This window comes from Osmia bicornis, chromosome 8 (genome assembly GCF_907164935.1).
Source record: "Osmia bicornis bicornis chromosome 8, iOsmBic2.1, whole genome shotgun sequence".
Lineage (NCBI taxonomy): Eukaryota > Metazoa > Arthropoda > Insecta > Hymenoptera > Megachilidae > Osmia > Osmia bicornis.
The window spans coordinates 2,216,096-2,239,135 of NC_060223.1; the positions used below are offsets into that span (position 1 = coordinate 2,216,096).

General features: G+C 38.1%; 2 protein-coding genes across 6 annotated transcripts in view; one reads left to right on the forward strand and one right to left on the reverse strand.

Moving 5' to 3' along the window:
- Window positions 1–16,313, reverse strand: part of LOC114880132 (tachykinins) — a 29,288-nt gene extending 12,975 nt beyond the window's left edge. The window contains exon 1 of the mRNA XM_029195786.2: window positions 14,267–16,313. The gene's annotated coding sequence lies outside the window, so the exon portion shown is untranslated. The remainder of the gene's footprint in view (window positions 1–14,266) is intronic.
- A 1,950-nt stretch (window positions 16,314–18,263) lies between these two features.
- Window positions 18,264–22,868, forward strand: LOC114880137 (signal peptide peptidase-like 3). 5 transcript variants are annotated; one of them, XM_029195797.2, is made up of 7 exons: window positions 18,264–18,708; window positions 19,319–19,392; window positions 19,455–19,603; window positions 19,697–20,010; window positions 20,123–20,466; window positions 20,547–20,972; window positions 21,054–22,868. In XM_029195797.2, exons 3-7 carry the CDS (start codon window positions 19,575–19,577, stop codon window positions 21,120–21,122), a joined length of 1,182 nt encoding a protein of 393 aa, XP_029051630.1. In that variant the 5' UTR covers window positions 18,264–18,708; window positions 19,319–19,392; window positions 19,455–19,574; the 3' UTR covers window positions 21,123–22,868. The 5 variants fall into 5 exon arrangements, with proteins under 5 accessions (XP_029051630.1, XP_029051625.1, XP_029051627.1 ...); XM_029195792.2 differs by having other exon boundaries at window positions 19,319–19,383; XM_029195794.2 differs by lacking the exon at window positions 18,264–18,708 and adding an exon at window positions 18,735–18,755 and having other exon boundaries at window positions 19,319–19,383.
- The last annotated feature ends 172 nt before the right edge of the window (window positions 22,869–23,040 follow it).

Here is a 23,040-nt window from a genome sequence, read left to right on the forward strand (position 1 = left end):
ATAAACAAGGGTGTTAATTTTTTCTTTTTTTATTGCATATTTAATCAAAAAGCGATCTTTTTTTAGTAAACCGTTTTCAGAGAAATCAACCCTTGCATATTCCGTGTAAGACAATCACATGATGGCGTGCGTTCGTTAGGTTTGTTTCCGGTATTTTCATTGGGAACTGGGAAATGTATATTTCTTAAGTTTCACGTTAAAACGATGCATCTCCGTTTTCTTCGAGAGCAGAGCGTTTGAGGTGAACTGAAAAGAAAGAATCGAGAAACGTAACTCGGACAATAAAAGCAACGAGTATGAATTACAATTACAGAATTAACAAAGCGCAAACTGACAAGGCTATATCGTACCGCATAGGGCAATATTTCATTTATCGATGCTCTGCGATGTCGTTGCTTTTCATCGTTAAACCGGGGAGTTTTATTTACGTGGAAACGTATCTTCTAATATAATAAAAAACGCCGCAGACGAGAATAATCGTCGCAATTTCGATCGGACGTGTTTCAACCAACCTTTGAAAATCTTCTTTAAAGTCGTTCATTATTACAAAACCGTCTACAAAGCGATCCTATAAAAAGCCATTTAGTATCGCGAAATAAAATGTGCAATACAAATAAGAAGAATAAAAATAATAAGAATGAAAATACTATAGGACAAACGATCGATGGAATATCAATTATCTAATTTGACAGAAACAAGCGACGATTATTCTTTTATTTTCTTAACCTAAACAAATTCTCGCTGGTTCGAAATCGAGCATCCCTGTAAATGTAACCTAAATGTTCGTTGTAACCTTACCAACTAAAGTCTCTACGATGGGAAATATAATTTGATTCGAAAATCAAATCCGAAGGAAATTTCGAGTGGCTCGATTGGTAAACTATTTCTACTACTGTATAATGATTTCCCTTGACCAGAATTGGGTGGCCAACGCGTATTCCTCTTGAAAATAAACAAGAAACGGGGTTGTGTTATGGCACGAGAGCAGGAAAGAAATCGCGAAGAGAAATCAGTGATCAGGGATCAAGCCGCGGAAAGAGATGCAAAAGTTGGCTGGCCGGGACGAGATTCAAAGCTGCGAGGAAATCTTGAAACGAGAGGATTTGTTGAATTATTATAAGAAACTGGAGAAAGCGTTCCTGCGAGATATCGGCGATGATACCTTTGTGAAAAGCATCACCCGTTCGAGGAACGAAGCGGAAAGAGAAGCGAAGTCGCGTAAAGAGATCGATAGAGTTTGGAATTTTTCCAAAGACCGCTCGATCGGTTGTCAGAATGGAAGACCAAGGGATTTGGAAGGTTGTATCGAATCTTTAAAGAAGGACCACGATGCAAAATGTTTTCGAACTATGTCCAAGATTTGCCGACGATGTCCGAAGGCAACAAATTGCGGAATCACCGAAAGCCGGTCCGAAGGGCGCGTGACCGAGTTGAAACACAACGATACTAACGTACATTGGCAAAACAGTTCGGTGCCGTCGTTTCGTTCAAAGTGGAAACACTTTTGCACCTGTGCAGATGGAATCCTACAGGATGGTGCGGAAATCGCGCGATTCTCCCGTTTCTTCCCGATCAAAGACGATCTAAACAGTCTGGAAATTCTACGTTGTGAAGCATTATTGAAGCAACAAGAGGAAAAGAAGGATGATCGGAAGCGATTCGGTCTTCAGTATCATGAAAAGGAAACTGTTGGAACAACCGATCAGTCGAAATATCGCAGATATTCTGGTTCTGCCTGCGAAAAGAAGCTGTCTGGCTTTCGGAAAACCCATCGGAATCTAAGGTACAACGATAGAACAAACACTTCCGCGAGTAAAAACAATGCGAAGGCGGTGCAGAAACCTATAGAAGAATCGGGGAAAAAGAGCAGAAGGAAACCGAGGGTGGAGGAAGCTAAGAACGGAGAAGGGCCGAGCAAACAGGCAAACAGTCTAAGTTTAAGAGGAAGAAAAGGTTTCGATCGTGCGGAAGGAAGTGATATAGAAATAGAAAGGAGAATTATCCACCGATCGCGCGATACCTCCCTGGATGTTTATGATTCGAAGAAGAATGGTCGAAAAGGAGGCGGGGGAGAAGGCAAAGAAGAGGAAGAAGGTTGTTGCAAATCGGCTGTAAAATTGCGAACCTTCAGCAGAGCACCGGAAGATAAAACATTTCCAACGAATCAGCATTCGTCGAAGGTTCGAACAACGAAGGACGCAAACGGCGCTGCATTTCCATACGGGACGGCGAACGAGAAGAAGAACGAGGCCGAGTCGACGCAAAAGTATAGGAGGACCGGTGGAATAACCAAGGTGGAAAGCAGTGCCGCTTTTCCCGTGGGTGCAGGTTTGCCATTCGAATCGCGTTGCAGTTGGAAAGATTTCCGATTCGAGCGAAGCGACGCGAATGCCATGGAGGACCGTGTTCAACAGTCGTCCGATACGTTTTCCACGTTGCTTCGCCGTCGGAAATGCCGAAAAAGAGATTCATTGGCGAGAAAGAATTCCGGTACAACCTGTTGCTGTTCGAACTCGGTAGACCTGTCGTTGAAGACGTTGCGGCGCTCTCCTGACTCTCCTGAACGCTTCTGTCTCTGCGGAAAGGAACACCCGGGTTCCACCTCGAAGAAGAAACCGATCGATCGGTCGAATATAAGGGTAGCAAAGCCGAAGGACAGTTGGAATAGAACGAATTTGAGCAAAGTCTTCGTTTATCCTCCGAGCGGGGAGCACGGTCCGCCGCTGACGCTATACAAAAATGCGTCCAGCATCAGGTGCGCCGTAAGAGGAAACGCGAGCGTTGGATTTCGATACGATGTCACCTACGTTCAGAAGTTTTCCACTTTTTCTTGTTGCTGTGACGGACCCGTAGACGAGGTTTTTCGATGGACCGGAAAGGCGGATGCGCGCAGCTGCGTCGTCGGCGAGTCTCGGCTACCAGAGTATCACGGAAACTAGTCGGCAGGTTAATCGAATAAGGGACGAATTGCATGGGAGATTGCAAAGTTGGCGGTAGCAAGGTTCCTCGGTGTTTGCCGAATCGTGTTTCTTCTAGTGTTAAGCGTACTCGATTACCATCCCGTGGCGCGAAGGATTACCTAGGTAATTACCTAGGAATTTAGTCTCCGTCTATTTTAGTTATTCTAATCATTTTCAGCCGGAAAGTAGCGCAGAGCCTTTTGACGAAAAGTTATATTTTCAGGTTTATTAATACTGAAAAAGGTATAATCGTTTAACGCGTCCGACCAGCGATAAATCAATGAACGGCACGCTTTTACGTACTTACACACACTCGCTCAATTTACAACCTTTTAAAGAATAACCACGAATAGGATAACACGTGTACCGCAATTTCACGTGTAAAGACTTTACTTTGCTCGCGAACGTTTCCGATAAAAGTGTCAATACCTATCCCACGGAAAAACGGACCGGAGAAGACTCGAGGGAACGAGCGAAGGCCTTTTCGTACCTTCGAAAATCTTCCGATTTGCATTTTCATATCTCACATTTCCACCTTTTCATGTTTTCATATTTTCGAAGAAAGAAGAAAATTATTTCTTGGCTGAGATTTAATCGCATTTCGAGCCGTTTTCTTCATTCGAAAAAGCAGTCTTCTTGTTTTCATTTTCAATAGTCCAATCGAAAAGTGAAATATTTGCGTATATTCGTTAGAGAGCGATCGATGGAAGCAATTTGAAATTTCAAGACGAACGTTTGAAATGCGATTATAAATCGGAAAATTCAATCGAACTTTCATATTGCCCCTCGACTTGTTCTTCCGACGCAGTTTTACAATCTTCGATCGCCCATTGATATACAGGGTGTTCGACAACAGGTGGGAGAAATTTTAAGGGGTGATTCTAGGGATCAAAATAAGACGAAAATCAAGAATAATGAAATAGCGTTTGCGGCTTTGTTTTCCAAAAGCGCCTGAAACCTGCAATCCGCCCAGCACCGACGACCGAACGTCAGGTCAGCAGGGGTCGGTACAGTTATAACCAAGAATCGAAGCCGAATGCTGCAGTACCGAGAAACAGAATAGTACGACTGACGTTCAATCGTTGGTGCTGGGCGGATTGCAGGTTTCAGGCGCTTTTTACTCGAATTTTTAATTACTGGAAAACAAAGCCGCAAACGCTATTTCGTTATTCTTGATTTTCGTCTTGTTTTGATCACCCCTTAAAACTTTTCCCACCTGTTGTCGAACACCCTGTATTTATTCGTTCGATGAAACCGCGAGATTACTGCAATAAATAAGAAAGTGCTAGAGTGCTGGTTTCTGGTGCTTCCATTTAACACATTGTTGAGGGGACATTTGTTTTATAAAGCTGGTTCTATCAAACACTAAGGTTTGATGGAATGTACGTTACGAAATAGAAATGAAAGAAAATGGAATCTATTGTTGAATGTGCAATAAACAATGGATTGAATTATAAATAATTTCTGAATTTTTCTTTATGTTTGCTATGGTCTAATACATCTTAACCCTTGTGTGCACAACCAACTTTACCAACGTTGTTACAATAAATGGCAGATCGACATATCGGGTGCTATATAAACGTTGACAAGCATCGTTTCCCTTCCCTCGCGACTTCCTTCGTAATTACGCCAGGTATTAATTATTCATTATAGCGGATTGTCGCGCCTCATCTTTTTTCGTTTATACAAACACGCATTCGTACAAACGAACCGCGTAGCTAAAAATAAAGAAACCCGATGGATTACACTAGATATCAATTACATACCGTAACGTTTCGATTTGATTAGAAATTCGCTGGCAAATGATTATCGCGTTTGCTGGCTGACATTCGGGGATTCGGACACGGAGTGTCGTAAATCGCGTATCGCATATCAGCCCGTACGGTTAGGTATCGCGCATACGGTTCTATCGTTTCAAAGCACGATCCCGTTGTATTGAAAATCAGAATGCTACTGGACATCGTCGAGAGAAAAGGTAATCAAAGATATCCGATCACATTCCGAATAAATCGCCATTCCTCCAGAACTGACAGTTTACGCGAGTTTTATTATACCTTCTTCTCCAATTGGTTATTTTATTTCGTCTGAAGAGCGTGCAAACGGGTATCAATCAAAAAATTGACGCTGATATTAGAACGTATCCCAGAATAATATCGATTTTTAAACATCGGATTCTCAGTCAATCGTGACCTAAAGTTAAATGTATAATTTTTAAATAAAATACCTTCATATATTGAAAGAATAAAGGAATAGTGTAAAATTGGAAAAAATGAATATAATATGAGATAGAGAATTAAGTTAAAATTGGGGCATGGTACGCGCGCTGTCCGAAGGTTAATACCGGCGCGCTTTGAAATTGCGATGAAATTTCGCAACGGACGGTGTTAAAAGAGCACGAGCAAGTTTAGAATAATCCATTTAGAATACCTGTTCGTAAACGCGTAGCTTTGAACTACCGTTCGAACCGTAGGAGTTTGATATCGTTTTTAACCGGCGCGGCGGTAAAGAACGAACGTCGTTAAACTGAACATTGTGTTTCGTCTTGCAAGATTACCGACTGGATCTTGTTCTACGTTATATATCGCCGCGATGCGGCTGTAAAATACCGTCTTTTCTCATCTAAAATGATACGATTATTTCCACTTTCTTACTTTGCCAACTAAGTTATCGAGAGTAGAATTGACACAACGCTTAGCGTTCAGTTATCGAGTTTGCAAGAAGAACCTATAAACTTTCTTCTTTATTTGGAAAAATCGGACGAGTCGTTTTATTCGCAATCAGTGCGTGGTGGTCTCGGAGGCAAATACGAAAAGAAAAAAGAAAAAGAAAATGAAATCAACGGAAAAGTGGCCAAGGTCTGAGCCAACGTCTGGTTATCATCGTCTCTAAATCTCATCTTCTTTTTCTTTTTCTACCGAGCAACTTGCTGGAGAACGCGATGATTTATTGCTGTTGCTTTATTCGCTATGAATTTTCGGTGGCGTGCACTCTCCTGCGTATCGACGCGCTTAATCTCAGGACGCGTGTCCCGAGCAGGTTCACCTTCGTGGCACGTAGCATCTCCTTGACAAGAATTTTTCTACCCTTGCACGGGGCGTCGCTCGTTCTCGGATACAAATAGGAAGAACGACGGAGACCAAGACGGGTTCTTTTGATTCGTTTATCGATAAACTCGTACCGTTTCGTGACCCCTGGCCAATCTGACGTGGATAAATGTAGGGGTTGAATAGCCGGGGGACTCGCGCGTGCCTCATCAGCAGGCGCGATGCGACGTCGCGACTTTTTTTACAATTACACGAGACACCTTTTCTCTTTGTACTTAGGCTCTAGAGTAAAAGTTGGATCCCGGGCAGATCCATTGGATAACTACCCGGTAACCACCCCCACCATCAGGGTGGCGCCCTTTGAAGAACCGCAAAGTTGGAAATATCAGTAATACAACAAAATTTTTTGATTTTTCATTTTTTTTTTTAATGAAATTTTTACTATAATATAATTGTGAAGTTCTTTCCAATATTATTTGAAGCATATTTACTTATTATTTTACAAAAGAAAGGAACTTCAGATTACATTTAGGTTTTAAATAGGTGAATGAAAATCACTCATTGAACAACCATATGTGCTTCAAATTATATCGTGTTTGGTCTTTTTTTAATTAGAACAACCTCACAATTACGTTGGTCAAAGTTTCATTTAGTAAAAATAAAAAATAAAAAAGTTTTATTGTTGAATTAATATCGTCTCAGCAATATACTTTTCTCGGTTCCTTTGATTTACAGCCCTCTTTCTCATTCACTCTCTGTTCTTTTCTAAGTTCGGCAACATTCAGTGTGTCCAAAATTTCCAATTTTTTTTATTGCTGAACTTTAAACTTTACTATGATTATAGGTTATTGCAGACAGTAACTTAAAAAATTATTCACTTAAAGGATAATTAGAGAATGTTGAAGAAAGGTTATATTAAAACCCCGGGTATACTTGTTGCTATTAAAAAATAACTCCACATAGAATAAAATGTCTTAGAACTGAATATTTTAGTTGAATCTCTTTCAAAACTAACCATAACTGCAGCTGGCCAATAGAGGGTTTCAAGTAGCTGTGTAACAGACCAAAGTAATATTTTCTAGACGCAACGAATTTCTCCGGGATTTAAACTTCTAAATAGAATATTGTCAAGATAGACGAGTACTCTCGGGCTTTTAAGTTTATGTAAAAATGATTCGAACTTTTAAGTTAAGAGATTAAAAACCGAAAAGACACCCCCGCTTCATAACTGGCCGCTTTCGGTCCCGATTTTCGGCTAGTTATCCAACTTTAACTGCATTTAGATTTAGATTACCCTTAGCTCACCTTAGCTTGAAATTGATTAAAAGAAGGAAATTAGAGTGCGCGATCACCACGCAATGCTTTCTGCAAGATTATATGAAAATTTCAAGAATAAACGGTCTGCCGTTGGCGTGGCGCAAACGAATACGTAATAGAATAAATTTCTGTGCAATTCAAGACGAGCATTATAGTTGCAAATTGCTCGGCGATCTTCAATACTCGTTTCCTAAGGTAAAAAGGTATTTTAACGCGATCGTTAATTTCTCAAAGGTAATGCAAGATGTCGGCGCTTTTGCATAACTTGGAGCAAATTCAAACTCGCACGGCTAAAGGAATTCATCGTCCGTCCGATGTTTAAAAGGTTAGAAGCAAACGCGGTGAAACGAGTTTCTTTTTTTCTTGGCGTTGAAAGAGAAACGACGGGAAAATGCTATTGGGAAGATTGAAAAGAGCTGTTGTTAAACGAATGTAACTCGTTCGAGCAGGACACTTAAAAGTGGTTTACGGGGAGTATGTAAAGTACGAAAGGACAGAAGGAACTTTAATCTCTCCTTAGGCTGTCGATTCGCGATTTAAGGAATTCAGTTGGGAATCCACAAAACGAATGCTTCTTTGAGGTAACACAACGCGTCTCAAAGTGAAAAACTGGCGAAAATTCAATTTTTGAAGCATACGGCAGCTTTTGTTGCGCATTATTTCAAATAATCTTCTGTAACATGTTTTGAATAAAATGAAAACATTTAAAAGTCAGAAATAAATTTTTCATTTAATAAAAATTTATTTATAGATTTCTGAACAAATTATTTGAGAATAGCAAATAATTTTCAATTTAAAGACAATTTTACTTCGAATAAGATTTTATTTTAAGTAAAATGTAACTTTTTCTGTTATTTTCACATAACTAATTGAATTTTTAATTACACATTCGAGTTTTCATTCAAGATAAACATTTATTTGAATAAATAATCTATTTCTTTTCTTGAATATCTTCGTTTTAGCCAAAATTTGTATCAGGAGATTATTTGAAATAATGCCCAACTCTGTTATTAACCGAAATAAAACACTGATATCTACGGAAACGCAAAATTCTCGATCTTTTCACTAAAATCGTAAAAAATCAGATTTTGAATATAACTAATTTCAAAAACGTTTTAAAATCAACGTAGATACAGTGGTACCTCGGTATACGTCTGCTTTGGAATATGTCCAATTCGAAATACGTCCTGTTTAGACGTGACAAATTTTGCTCGGTATACGATATAAATTTTTGGTGTCAATTTTGCGTCATTTTTAAATAATTATTTCACAGGAAAGATTAAATTAATAATCAATTATATTCGGAGTTGATCATACAAGTAAAGGAAAGGTTGGTTTGGTATACGTCCTATTCGGTATAAGTCCAAATATCAGGAATGGATTAAGATCGTATACCGAGGTACCACCGTATTCTGATTATGTAATTTTAGTAAAAAATTAGAAAATAATCAATTTTCACAAAAATTAATTTAACTCTTTATCTACCGGAAGCTTATTAATAGGCTTTTTGACAGTTGATTCCTGGTTGAAGAAAAACCAATTAACAACCTTTTGATTATTACAGATTCACATACAACTCAGTTAAAATAATGAAAGTTAAATGTACGTCAATTAAGAGAAAAATGAAAAGAAAGGTTACACTTTTTTTTAAAAATCTTTAATTATTGTTAATTATAAAGTGGTATTGCGTATCTATTTTATTTATGGTCAGTGGGTAATATCATCTCTGTGGAGGTCGATAGATCGACCTCTGTTTTAAATTTTATATTTTTAATGAGATATTTGAATTCAGTGAACCCAAAAGCATAACCAGCTATCTCTACTAATTTGCATAAAAATCGTAATTGGCCAGCTTTTCGCGAAATGGCACTGTGCATCTGGGACTTGTTCCTTCGATCTCGTGACCTCGTAGAACACCGGACCAGCGGCAAGAAACACTTTACAGGAAATTCGCGAAAGACGCGTCCGTTAAATGTCGCAATAAGATTTCTATTTCTCTTTTTTCCTCGAGCTTCGCTTCATAAAACGTCCAACTTTCCGTTGATAGCAGTCTCGATCGAGAGCGAGCGATAACGAAGAAGCATCCAATTACCAACGGATTAGCAGCTTGCTAAACCGCGATCAGAAAAGCTCGTCGTTTAGCAAGATCGCGAATTAAGAGCTTCGAAATTATATTTACCACGGCCTTTTAGTTAAACCACCATCTAAACGAAGAATCATCGTTTCGTAATCAAGGCACAAGGTATCCCATATAAAAATCATTATTATTTATCGCGATGTAACGCGTTGAAATCTCCTCTTATAACGCGCGATGCAAGGACACGTTAAAGAGAACGGAGTGATAGACTTGTTGCATGGTTGCTTTTCGCAACTAATGCACGATACCATCAGTTCCATTTCTTGGTCCAATTCATAACGAGACGGTGTGTGAAAGAGGAACGGGTCTCAAGCTTTTCAGAATGTTGCCGTTATCGTACGCGGCGCGATGCGACGCGACGGCCGAGTAGTACGAGTCGACGAGCGGTCAGATGCGACGCACAGAGGTCTAGAATAGAAATTTATCCGTCCAGACATTGAAATATACAGAATAATCCGTTATTTTTTTAATTAATGAGATTATCTTTAAGCTATGTAATAATTAAGTATCAAAAATATTTTAATAAAAAATGAAAAACATTTTTTATAAACAAAAGCAAAAGTAATTGTTATAAACTGTTGTAAGCGATAATAATAATCTATTTTTGCAGAAGTCTATTATTTAATGTCAATTATATAATGCAGAACTTTATAGTAGCCTCTTACCGCATCAGGCAGTTTCGGCGACATAATTTTCGTTATGGGACGAAATGGAACATGATTCTGGCATGATTATGTAAGGAAAAGTATGATGAGAAAATTCCACTTTAAAAAAGTGTTACTTGGAAGTCAAAAGATATTCCATATCAATTATGGAAAACTTTGACAATTATTTTTAATCCATTGAGTATTATTGTTTTTCATAAATTATTATTAACATTAATGTTGTGCCTGGAAATGAGCACAAAGTTATATTGTATGATCATCGCTCGGCTAAAAAATACCCAAATCAGCAGCACGTGCCCATCGAATACTTTGCAAGCAGCACGACCTTATTTGATCATCCCCACGCAAAGGGATAGAAATATAAAAGGGATGAACAATGCAAAACGCGACTGATTGTAGTGTACATCTTTAGAAATAAATTCTTCGTCCCTACTCACAAGGGAATCGTCAAAAGTGGATGGTAGAGTTGCTCGTCCAGGCTGTTTATTCGAAATAGCATTTTTGGGTGCCATTGGCAACGGGCAATATGAAAAAAATATGAAAATTTTTAAGTTCAAATGATTAGAAAACATGAGAAATCGAAATATGAAGTGAAAATAAAGTGTAAAAGTGACAAAGGCATGAATTTAAGACGATTAGATGATGTTTACTAACAATTAAGATGAATTTTAGGGAAAATTGCACTTGTGTGATCATTTGCACTTAAAAATATGAAAATTTCAAAGTCCCATAACTTTTGAACCCGTTGCCAATGGCACCCAAAAATTGCACCATAAACTCCTCGTTTCATGTTCTTTCGAATAAACATAGTCTGGACAAGCAACTCTACCATCTATTTTTGACCATTCCCTTGTCAGACACCGCTGAATTCAAATTCTTTGACCGCTCCGAAACCACGAAAATCCCAAATTAATTCAAAATCGCCTGAAGGCACAACGATGAGTCTTAATTCAAGGTGTACTCTCATTATAGACAAATATTCTTCATTTAAAAAAAAAAGTGGATACGAAATATTAAATAGACTTTGCAGGGTATGAATGAGAACGAAGATAAATTTTTTCGGTGAATAATGGTGTTTATGAAATAAATTTCATTAACGTCATCACTTTTTTGGACATTTAGAAAGCTAAATACATTCGATAAACATCGATACGGGGAAATTGATTTTTTCTTTTTGTAGTAAATGTAGTAATTTTTTAGTAATTCTTCAATCTGGACCACTGTGCAACGCGATCCATTGGTTATTCCACTGTACACTTCGGCGCGTGGCGTCGCTTTTTAAATCCAACTTTTATAACGCAGACAAAAGAAATCATAAATACGTCGTCCATAAAAGTGAATATAATAAAAGCGCAAAGTAAAAAATATAGTAATTAATCAACGCAACCGCATCGCAACGATCGATATTTCACAAGTTCGGTATCAAATGGTATCATACATACAGCTCGCAACGAGCAAAAGTTTTAATTAAATCTTGATCTTTAACCTACACCTTCTCCGCTTTGTTCATTAAACCGGTCATTTTCCCGGGGCTTAACTATTACCAGTATCTGTCAACGTATTCCATCCTTTGGTTCAATTTCCGTGGGAAATTTTCAGTCGAATAAAGTCTATGCAACAAGCTCGTGGCGAAAACGATACCCGAAACCCGGATGGAGAGAAAGAAACATCAGCCTACTCGCTGCTGATCCTACCTACGTTGATACGGATAACGCTGAACGCGTACTTTCGATCGATACTTTAAATAAAAGAAACGCGACGGAAGGAAGGAAGGAAGAACGAAAAGAACGGAAATATCCCTACGGATTATTTAGAAAATGAAGATGTACCGAGGCAGTATTTTTCGTCGGCAGGATATCAGAGTATCTTGATGCGAAGCCAAATCGTTTTTAATCGTAAACGAAAAGAATCTCTGCCCCGTCTTTCTGGGCGGTGGTTAACAACAATGGGAACGGTTTCAAACTGGCTGTCTTACTTTGCGTAGCTTTCTAGAATAGGATAGATCGTAAACGAAATGAAACATCGAGCATTGGATGGAATCGTGGAACGATAAAAGCGTAATAATCGAGGGAACGCGTTTCGTACGACGCGATTGCGAATACGCGACCTTCCAACGATTGCGACGATTGACAGGGAAATGATTTCGCGCGGAAACGTCTGCATTTATTTTCTCTGTCGGTGGTTCTAATGTTGGGCCTACGCTGGGGAGGAAGGTTTGCGAGCTCTTTGTGAGCTGTTTGCAAGTAGAATTCACATTGGGGCTCAGATATACATAGCTTGCGGGCAGCTCACGAGCAGCTGGTGAACAAAACACAAATGCTGGGTCTACACTGCGGGCAGCAATGTTCGCGAGTTGTTCGCGAGCAGAATTCACTCCGGAACACAAATATTTCACAATTGTGCGCTGCTTAACCCTTTGCACTCCGTAGGCGCCGCTATTGCGCCAGTGCTATCAGTGCGCTAACTCCGTAAAAAAACACTCGGAGTGCAAAGGGTTAATGAATAATCGTCAAATTCACCAAAAACGTGTTACAACGCGTCCAGACACGTTTTAAGTCATCAAACAGCTTCCTTAGCGAACGGTCTTCAATATTCGCAAAAGTTTCCACACTACCAGCGAACATGGTCGACGAGCAATTTGAGAACAGCAGGGCATTCGTGGCATAAGAAAGTGGCTAGAGAAGGGAGTTCGATTTTAACCATCCGACTACCCCTAATTACTTGTTGCTCGCGGTTCTTGCTGAATCTGAACTGAAAAAGAGGAGGAAAGCCTGTCGACGGAAACAAAGTAAATGCAGCGACCTTAGGCGGTAAGGAACGCGAGACTCTTTTGAATCAGATACATTAATCAGACGAATAGCTGCATGAGTCGCGTGTTTCTCCGTAATACCTTCGTAAAAAGTAGCTAGTTAGATGGTAATATTTCAAAACTAGATGTTGCATATCTATGTAAACGTTCGACCGTTCCGTTGCCATCGTAATACGCGTGCCGCATAAAATGCGCTCGAAACGCGAATTACAAAGGTAGTCACTTTGCGAGAAAAGTAAAACGATCTCGCTTCGGAGTGTCGAACGGCGATCATGGTCGATGATAGATTTCAAATGGTATGAATTTCATAGAGAATAGAGCTGCATTCTCCGACGGATTGAATACCAAGTACAATGCTAAATCCAATTGCCGCGATACGGAGAGGAAATTATTCGAGCGTCGATTTTAGCTTAATTACCAAATTGCTCGACCGGTTTGTCGAGGAAAAAGTATTACATAATACCAATCACAGTTTATCGACTCGCTTTTCGGAAAACTGATAAACGAGGGACACGTTTAACCGAGAAGTTGTTACGTTCAATTATTTCCCTAACGTAAAAATACACCATCCAGGCTAGAAGTTTCTATTCCCTATGGTAATTAGATAAATCCTCTGCTGCAAATTAAAACGTTGCGATTCGGACCCTTGAGCCATATCAAGGAATATCCTTCTGGTGTTGTTTTAAACGCTCGCAACAAAAGTCTTTTAACTAAAATAAAGAGATACCGCGTTCTAGATTGAAAGTTAAAAACGTCTAAATTTCGCGTGTACGCGATCGATCGCGCTTGCACGTTCTTTTCGGAAGCCTGTTGCTTTCGACAGTCGCGTTCCCATGCGTCTGCGAACAATCCTACAATTCTCCCCTTCTTATTATTTTTCAAAATAAGATTTTTTCTCTTCTCTACGTATTAACGTCTAATCAAAACAGGATATCGGGAAAATGCAAGCGTTTTATGTACACGGTAGGAAGACGCGTTTACGGGAGGGAAAGAATAGGCGTTGAACGGATTCTGAGAGGCATAATAAAATGTTAACGCCGACTGGACGTTAAAAGTTGACACACGCGCGCTTCTCTTTGTGCTCGAGCAAACGCTCGAAGCGATTCGAATGCGATAGTTTCAGCCTGTGAAAAGTAGCCTCTTTAATTGAACATCACCAATAATAAAAACAGTAGGTTGTTACAAATATAAATTCTGTTTGTAGAGAGCCCTTTCCTGATAACGAACCGCATTTTTTTAATTTTCTTATTAATTTGCCGACGAGGATAATCGAGACAGGAAATACACTAGCGAAAAAGAATCCGGTTTAAAGAGTCTTTAATCTGACGCCTTACCTTTTTCAGCTTCGGTCCGATGTAAAATTGTCCGGCGATTCGTTCGATCGATTCGATCGGTTGTGGCGAAAAACGTAGCTCGGTGCGGAAAGCAGAGGGTGATTCAAAGGATGAGACCCGGTCGGCGCGGCGTGACGGACAACGATGAACTGACGCTCCGTGTGCTTCACCTTATACATAGGCCGGCGTAGTGACGTCACGGATCAGTGGGACCAATGAGAGAACGGAGCTTGCACCACCGCACCGTTGGGAACAGGAATCACAAACCGTACCCCTTCCGTCGTAACGTACCTCGCTGGAATTCCCAGCTATTTCGAGTACATTGTATCCGGATGACCGTCGACACCCCCCTCCGCATCTTTACATCTTACTTCATCCGTACGTTTCCACCCTCTGCTCTGTTGTTTCTATTCTTCAGTTATTCTCTTTGCGCAAAGCTTTTCCTCCGACGCGGTCGGTTTACTCTTTCCTTCTCTCTTCTCTGATCGTAAGAGATAAAAACCGAGAAATTTCAACTGAATCGGCGCCGCGATGGCATCGATATGAAGCATAATATTAAATTTCTGATGGAAGATTATTAACGCTCAACGACTGACAATGCAACGCAATTGAATTACCCGCTGTGTATATTCGATGCACGCGATTAACAAAGTTGATATCAAGTTTTAATGAATATTCATACAGCATTACCGTATCCAGAGGAGATGTTCTCGAAGTTCTGCGCAACTATTCACATTGAATAACAAAGATAGGATCTGGGTAATCGTAGAAACCTTCGATTCAGAAGGTTGATCAGAATTTTTGAAGGAATTCGAAACGCAAATATTACTGTCCTCGAACGGGAGTATTGATTGACTTCAGATCGGAGATGAAACGAATCCAATGCGGTGCAATTATCGCGTTTAAAAATGTAGGGGTTAAACACGGTAGCGCGACACGTTCGATCGTTCCTCCAGCGAGGAAAGATAACGAGAGTGATTTCCCGAGTGAAACGAAAATATTGTTCGATAGATGGATGAAATCGTGCAAACAGATACTTTCGTTGTCGACCAAATTGAACAGAGGTATCGCATTAATGCTCTGTAAACAAAACGCGTTTAAATGGAATCGTTTAGGTAAAAGTCTCTATCTATACACCCTCTCTCCGTCGATAGGGAAATTATGGAAAATTCAACCTACGATCACGACTCTTGCATCATTCTCCGAGTTATTCTGTGAATTCCTTCGAATCGAGAATGACATTTTTCTTTTTTTTATTTAATAAGAATTCTTGGTTGACTTTACATGAATTCGATATCACTTGAGGGATGGAAGAAAGAACAGTTGAAGATGCGAGAACGCGGACAAATAAATGTTATACTTATGGAGCTCGAGGAGGTTTACTATGCGACAGTTTATAAAAGAAGAAACTACCATTCGTTACATGGTCGATCTACCCGAGTCGCGTGCCGTTACCGTCCTCCAACAAGAAAAATACACCCTGGTGGCCGCTGTGCTTCCCATGATTCTCCTTCGCAGGATAGAATTTCGATTTCCCATTCTTTTTTTTCAACCGATGTATTTCAAGTTATATTTTCATCCCTTCGCGCGGAACGATATGTAAAATAAAAAGAGGGAAAAAGGAATGGTCGTTGCGTGACATTCATGTAATTACGGCGCGTTGAATATCTTACGGTATGACAAGAGGTAAAAACACGCGAGAAATCCTACGTTCTACGCCTAAACATTTACAAGCCGAACGAAGCGAAACGATTTCCAGTACGATACGCTGCCAGTAGTACTCGATAAGCTTAAACCCTTAGGAAAATAAAATGTGGAACGAAAAGCTGTCTCGATGTTTTGTCAGCTTCGAAAGGAACAGTTGATCGCGGTTTGTCGCGCAACCTTGAACCTTGTGCACCTTGCACTTTGGGCACGTTGCACCAGGCTGCACTGCGCGCATAGACTGACGAACCAACGAAACCGTCGCGAAGCGACCTTCTGTTCGCGCACCGGAAAATCTAGCCCCAGGCAACTTCAACGGCAGACTACTCGCCTCTTATCGAAGAAATTACGACATCGACTGATCAGACTCGACTCAGATGAAAAGCCGCGGGCTGTACCTTATTTATTTATGTCGTTCCTCAGATACACCTAGCTCTTAGCTCAAAATCTGAATGTCATAGGAAGCGAGCCTATCGAGCCGTGCATCAAGGAGTCTGTTTACGTCTTCGATTTCGTGTTGATTCTCTCATCAGTCTTTGTTCTCATCGATTATATTAAACGGTAACCGTTACGGACGTACCCCTACTTCGCATTTATTTCCCTCATTGGTTTTAAACAAAAGTCAAATCATATCATTGTTACTAACATTATTAACACTATATCGACCGTGGCGAGATCAGCTACATATGTAGTTCCTAAATACGTTGCTAATACCGGCTCTGTTGAGTTTTGCTAGAAAACTCCGAAGTTTGGATTCCGGTCGATAAGTATTGGCATTGAAAATCCGATTTTTTAGATCCCGATCGATAAGCCGATTGTTCGGATTCCGGTCGGTAAAGTGTTAATAAAACCACTTTTATTTTTATACATGCAATCATTTAAATATATATGTACTAAATACAACAGATAATGTAATTACCAACAATCAATAATCTATAGGTGTGGTGTCGATATGGCGTTAGGTATGTTTGAATTTTGTTTGAATGGATGCGGAGTAGGGGTACTGTTCACCGATTACAAGAAGTCCCGTAAGAATAACGCAATCTGATTGGTCGCGCCCCACCTCAGCTCACACGTACTTTCGGTCGTGACGTATGATTGGTCGAAGTGATCACGCTACTAATTAAGCTCGTGTAAAAGTAGGGTGTGTGTAGTATCCCCTCTTGTCCTTGTAGCGTCCCGCGAGACTTCTTGTGATCGGTAGACAAGTATGTACATCCGTAAATGAGCTATAGAACGGAATATGAAAGTGTGCAATTCGAATTGTCGTTTTAATGAAAGGAAACGATTCGTTCCAATAATTAAGGATCAATATTACTGGATACATTCCGTTAGAAAATCTGATTTAAAAAAGTAGAAATTTCTATAACAAATATTTTTCATTGAGTTTTTGTGTACTTTGCTTTGCCAAGGTACATGGATTTATTTTTTGTATTTTTTGTGGTACGAGTAAACAGTCAGTAAGCTTGATGAGACTGGAACACGTACAGTACCCGTAAGTTCATCCTGATAATAGCAAGCAACATATAGTTGACTCTGCTTTGCTATTTCATACGCATACGAACGATAACTTTTCCTCCTTCGTGAATAATTTACGCTTAACCATGGTGAAACGTGTGTAAAGTAAAACTGTATGCTCATGCAAATCTAACCATAGTCGATTAGCAAAATTGGGTTTCCTTTCAATAATTGAATTCATGCGTGGTCGAATAGAAAAATTACGGTGAGTCCATAAAAGATTGCGAAAAGCACGCCTACTGTCTCCAGAATGGTGACACTATATCCTCGATAAAGTTACTAGAATCCACTTCATGAGATGCATCATTTTGTCTTTAGACGTCGAAGAGAAAAGAGTTTATTTTTACATTTTACACTTGGTTTACAAATTAAAACGCTAATTATAATTTAATAGCAAAATCAAATCGTCTATAAACGGTAATCTAAAATTCAACCGTTGCGCCATCTACTCGAAAACAGTGAAAACTATATTTGCATACAGATGTTTCATCGCAGTAAGTCGGTAATATCGGTAACCCATTTACCCATTATAGCTAATGTTATTCAATTTTTAACCTCATATTTATCGAAGTTTATCTAAATCAAAACATTATTTTTAATCATTAATATAGATAACCGGTTGTAAAAATAACTCCTTTCTTCAAGCTGTTCCTGTGTTATCCAGTTTTTTCTCAGAATAATGAATAACTTCATTTAAAGTTGGTTGTGTTAAGCATATTATGTGAAAAAGAAGTCCATGAAAGTTTCTTCATAACTTCTTTATCCTTTTGTAATATTATACATAATATAATATAAAGCGTGGAGAATATATAATGATTATATAATGAACAGTGCGTGTCGATTGTTGCATGTTTTAAAACGAAGTGCATCTAGCTTTAGTTGGAGATACAAATAGACCATTGTTATGAAATTCCTTAGATTAATTAAAACAGATAATAAGGAAGTGCATATCATATGCCGTTATATGCATATATTAATTTGTTAAAGTTAATGTGTTTCGAATATCCAGTAGTGGAGCTTGATGCAGGCTGCGCGTCTGCGCCTGTCAACCAGTAGTTGACCTGTGTAGTTGAATGTGGTAGTTGACCGATCGCGCGCTAATATATATTTTTCTCGTGTTTCCGTATCATCTCACGAGTTCCCCAATATCGCGTGAATTGTGTTGGTATACATGAGGTGATGAGAAAGGTTACAAAAGGGCCAGACTTCGGACCGCCCAGGTGAGATATCTGGATCTCTAAAATATCGCGTCGGGATATAATCTGGGGTAAGGGAGTAGCAACCTCTTGGGGCCAGTGCTAGTCACGTGACCCTTCTGTTTACCAAAATGGTGAACGTCTATGTTTTACAAATAATTTTCAGTTCTTCACGAGACCCATTTATTCAACAATAATAGTCCCATGAAACGAAACCGGGGTTCTGGTGATCGTACCATTAGTGATCAAATGTCATAAACGAACACTTGTAGCTAGTATTATCAGGCTTGTGTTGCGGTTGCTTGTCACAAACGATTGTAGCGAAAGTTTGAAAGTAGCCGTATGAAAGTGTCTGCAGCGTACAAAGTTTCCTTACTTGTGATTGTTACTCGTGTGGTTGAATTCTTTTAATTAATCGAAAGCATTTCAAATATACATTCCTAGGATTCAATGACTGCCATGTTAATTACACAATTGTTTAGAATTCATTGACCTATTGGAACAGTACTATTTTTTTATGATCTCTGTATGGAGATAAGCATTCATTATTTCATGTAATTTCTTTAATAGCAGTATGCATTGTCATTTCATTGCCATCTGTCAATGACATCATGTTTCTGTTTTACCTTTAAAGGGGGTGACCGAGGTTCCACAAGGCCTAATTTCATTACAGACAATGCTGAATGCACAGTGTTGCAGGTATAATTTGTATGTTTTCTTTGAATTTTTATAATTTTACCTGAACTGATATTAAGTTGTCACTTTTATAGTGATTGCAGATGATCTCTGATGTAGGCTAGTGCAGATAAAAAGCACTTTCAAATAGGACATCTAAATGTCAAAAGGTGTCCTATCATAGCGTTTCATGCTTTGGCCAGGCATTTTTAAAAATGGCCACGTATCAAGTTGACTATCAGTGGTTAGTCTAACGATTGAATTGATCTTATAATTGAAATATCAAAATTCAATTATATGATAATTGAGGGTAAATTAATTGTATGATGATTTTTAGGGCTTATACCATAATGGATTCATCTAGGATATCCACTTTCCTAATATCAATTTTATTGATAGTCTATGGCAGTTTCCGATCTCTAAATATGGAACAGGAAGCTAGAGAAAGAGAGAAAGAAAAGGAACGTAGTAATTTATTGACTGGGATTTTGAGTAATAGTAGCACGGCAAATGCAGATGGTGCTAATGGAAGAGTTCAAACCTTAAACACAATGCATGCTCTTTGTCTACCTCTTGGTGCTTCCATTTCTCTACTTGTCATGTTTTTCTTCTTTGACAGTATGCAGATGCTTGTAGCAATTTGTACAGCCAGTAAGTCTTATGAAACATATGTAACTATTATCATTCGCCTTACAAATAATTACCAAAATTTAACACGTTCTTTTTTTTTTTTGAGATGTTTGATTACTTTTTTTGTTTACAGTTGTAGCTACAGTTGCACTGGCATTTCTTCTGTTGCCCATGTGTCAATACATCATTAGACCATGCTCAGATGGTAATAAAATATCCTTCGGTGTTTGCGGAAGGTTTACAGGGGCAGAATTACTTTCATTTTCACTGAGTGTGAGCATAGTATGCATCTGGGTACTAACTGGACATTGGCTACTCATGGATGCAATGGGCATGGGACTTTGCGTGGCATTCATTGCATTCATTAGATTACCTAGTCTAAAGGTATCCACTATATTGTTAACTGGATTACTGATTTATGATGTCTTCTGGGTTTTCTTTTCATCTTATATATTCAGCACAAATGTAATGGTTAAGGTAAGTTTGATGAAATTTAGGCAAAATAATCTATACAATTTGTAACATTATTATAATATGTATTTGTTTTTCAACGATAGGTAGCAACTAGACCAGCGGATAATCCAGTAAATCTTGTGGCTAGAAGGTTGCACTTAGGTGGTGTAGCAAGAGAAGCACCAAAACTTCCTTTACCTGGAAAATTAGTTTTTCCATCAATGCATCAAGCAGGACATTTTTCAATGTTAGGTCTTGGCGATGTTGTCATGCCAGGTCTTTTGCTTTGCTTCGTCTTACGATATGACGCATACAAAAAGACTCAATTGTTGCCCGGTGGTTGTGAAACAGGGATTCCACCTCCGCGTCACATCAATCGCATTAGTTATTTTCACTGTTCTTTAATTGGTTACTTTCTTGGTTTACTTACTGCTACTGTAAGCTCTGAGGTGTTCAAAGCTGCGCAACCTGCCTTATTGTACCTTGTGCCCTTCACTCTATTGCCATTACTTACAATGGCATATTTGAAGGTATTTATGAGTGAATTACTGTTATTTTTTCCACGTTTTTACACAAGTACAAATTATAAAAATATAACATTGACGTTTTAGGGAGATCTACGTCGAATGTGGAGTGAACCATTCATATCTCAACAACCTCCTAAACACATGGAAGTTTGACAACAGTCATGGATTTATGTATATTACACATCATGGGAGGAAAATCATTCGTATGAATCCTCTTGTCACTTATCATCACGTCCTTATTTTTATCAATGTCATCTAATGTAAGTAATTTTTTTTTACACGTGAAACATCTTTTAATGGCCACTGTGCAAATTACAATTTCATACATCAAAAGCGTTGCGAGTGATTCCCAACGTAACTAAAGAAATACCGTGCTACGACATTGATTTAATATAATATTAAATATGTAAACTGGGGATTTTTTTAAATCGAAGGGAAGAAAGTTCTCTAAATGTTGAGAATACTGACTATTTCGAATACGTTGTCGGTATTCTTTTTGTGTCTTAAATTCGATGTTGAGTAATTGAATGGGCTATATATAGTAGATAAAATAAATAATACTGATTATTATCTCACAATCTATTAAGTATATCAAAACGCGTGTTAAGATTCACTTTAAAAAAGCAAAAAAAAAAAGAAACAGACATGCGTTTGTTTTACTTCTACAGCGAGTTTATCATACAAATTTTGTATGCTTCGAAATACACATTTTTCATTCTTTTTTTACACCAAACTAATAACGTGTTTATATATTAAATAGTTTTGCTCTAACTCCGTTATAAATGTGTGTGATATTCTATGCAGAAAAGATTTTTTAATTTATTATCCAATCGATATCAGAATAACTGTATGTAACATGTAGTTATGGATAGAATAATTTAATAATTGTTCAAGGATTTCCACAAAGATCTAGTGAACGTATGTGTGTAGGTTGTGACTTTGTTTTAACTTGGGACTAGTATAAAAAAAAAGTGTTCTTTATGCAAAATTGTATATAAATTTTTCGTTTTTATAAACTTAAGAGTTAAAGAAGAAAAAAAAGAATTGACAATTTGTTATTAGGATTAACAGCAAGCATTTCCAACTTGCCAAACGTCTTGCTAGCTTTGTATAGCACGACGAAAATTGGAAAGATTTTCTAAGTAAAGATGAAAGTGGAAGTTGTAAAACTTTATTGTGAAAAGTAAATTGCAGATTTAAGTCTTGATTTTTCAAGGACTATCTCTCGTGATAAGGATAATGTTCACGATTGTAACACAGAGTGTTTTAACCAAGCTCTTGCTATGGATAGGCACCAGAAAGACTTTTTTATGTTTATTTAAAAACAAGACTGAAAATAATATTGTATGAAAGCCAACGTATTGAGAAGTCTCTCAGAAACAATCAATTCCTTTGTTCAATTTCTTTCACCTCAATTTATATAGTATCGTAGATTGATACAATATGATATATGATACAATATTATGCAACATGACACAAATACAATAATGATTGCTTTTACAATATTCATATATAATTTGCAGTAGATTATATGAAGTTTAGTGTCAGAGATTGTATTAGTTTATTTACTGGTTATTTTTATATTACTTTATTCAACACATTCTGAAAGTAACGAAGAAATTATATGTATATCTGGAATTTTGGTTTCTTGAATATATATATATATCTTTTTTTGTTGGATAAGGATATTTTAAGGGATCTAGTACATTTCTTAACATAATATGTTTTGCATCTAGAATGGTATAATGGTATTAAGAGCGATAAATTATCGGAGATAGAAATATAGCATCAATTTAAAAAGTAATGTAACTTGTAAACTTGTATATTGACCTAGAAACTAAAAATCTACTCCGTAATATGGGCGACGAGAAAAAACGAAAATAAATATTATATTTGCAATCTTGTTCTTTAGAAACATTTTAGTAATTTGTTCGTAAAAGTACTTCGTCTTTACTTTTATAAATATTAATGTCAAAAATAGTATTATACAAAAACTAATAACTTTCTAAACAAAAGAAAAAATAGGAAGAAGGATCATTTGTATATGAAATTATTTTTTTACTTGCGTTAA

What these genes read in the sequence shown, in the direction of transcription:
- LOC114880137 (XM_029195797.2), top strand. Translation starts at nt 19,575, where the DNA reads ATGGCCACGTATCAAGTTGACTATCAGTG. An exon ending in TGTAGCAATTTGTACAGCCA is followed by an intron (nt 20,011 to 20,122) that starts GTAAGTCTTATG and finishes TTTTGTTTACAG; the next exon opens with TTGTAGCTACAGTTGCACTG. An exon ending in TTACAATGGCATATTTGAAG is followed by an intron (nt 20,973 to 21,053) that starts GTATTTATGAGT and finishes TTGACGTTTTAG; the next exon opens with GGAGATCTACGTCGAATGTG.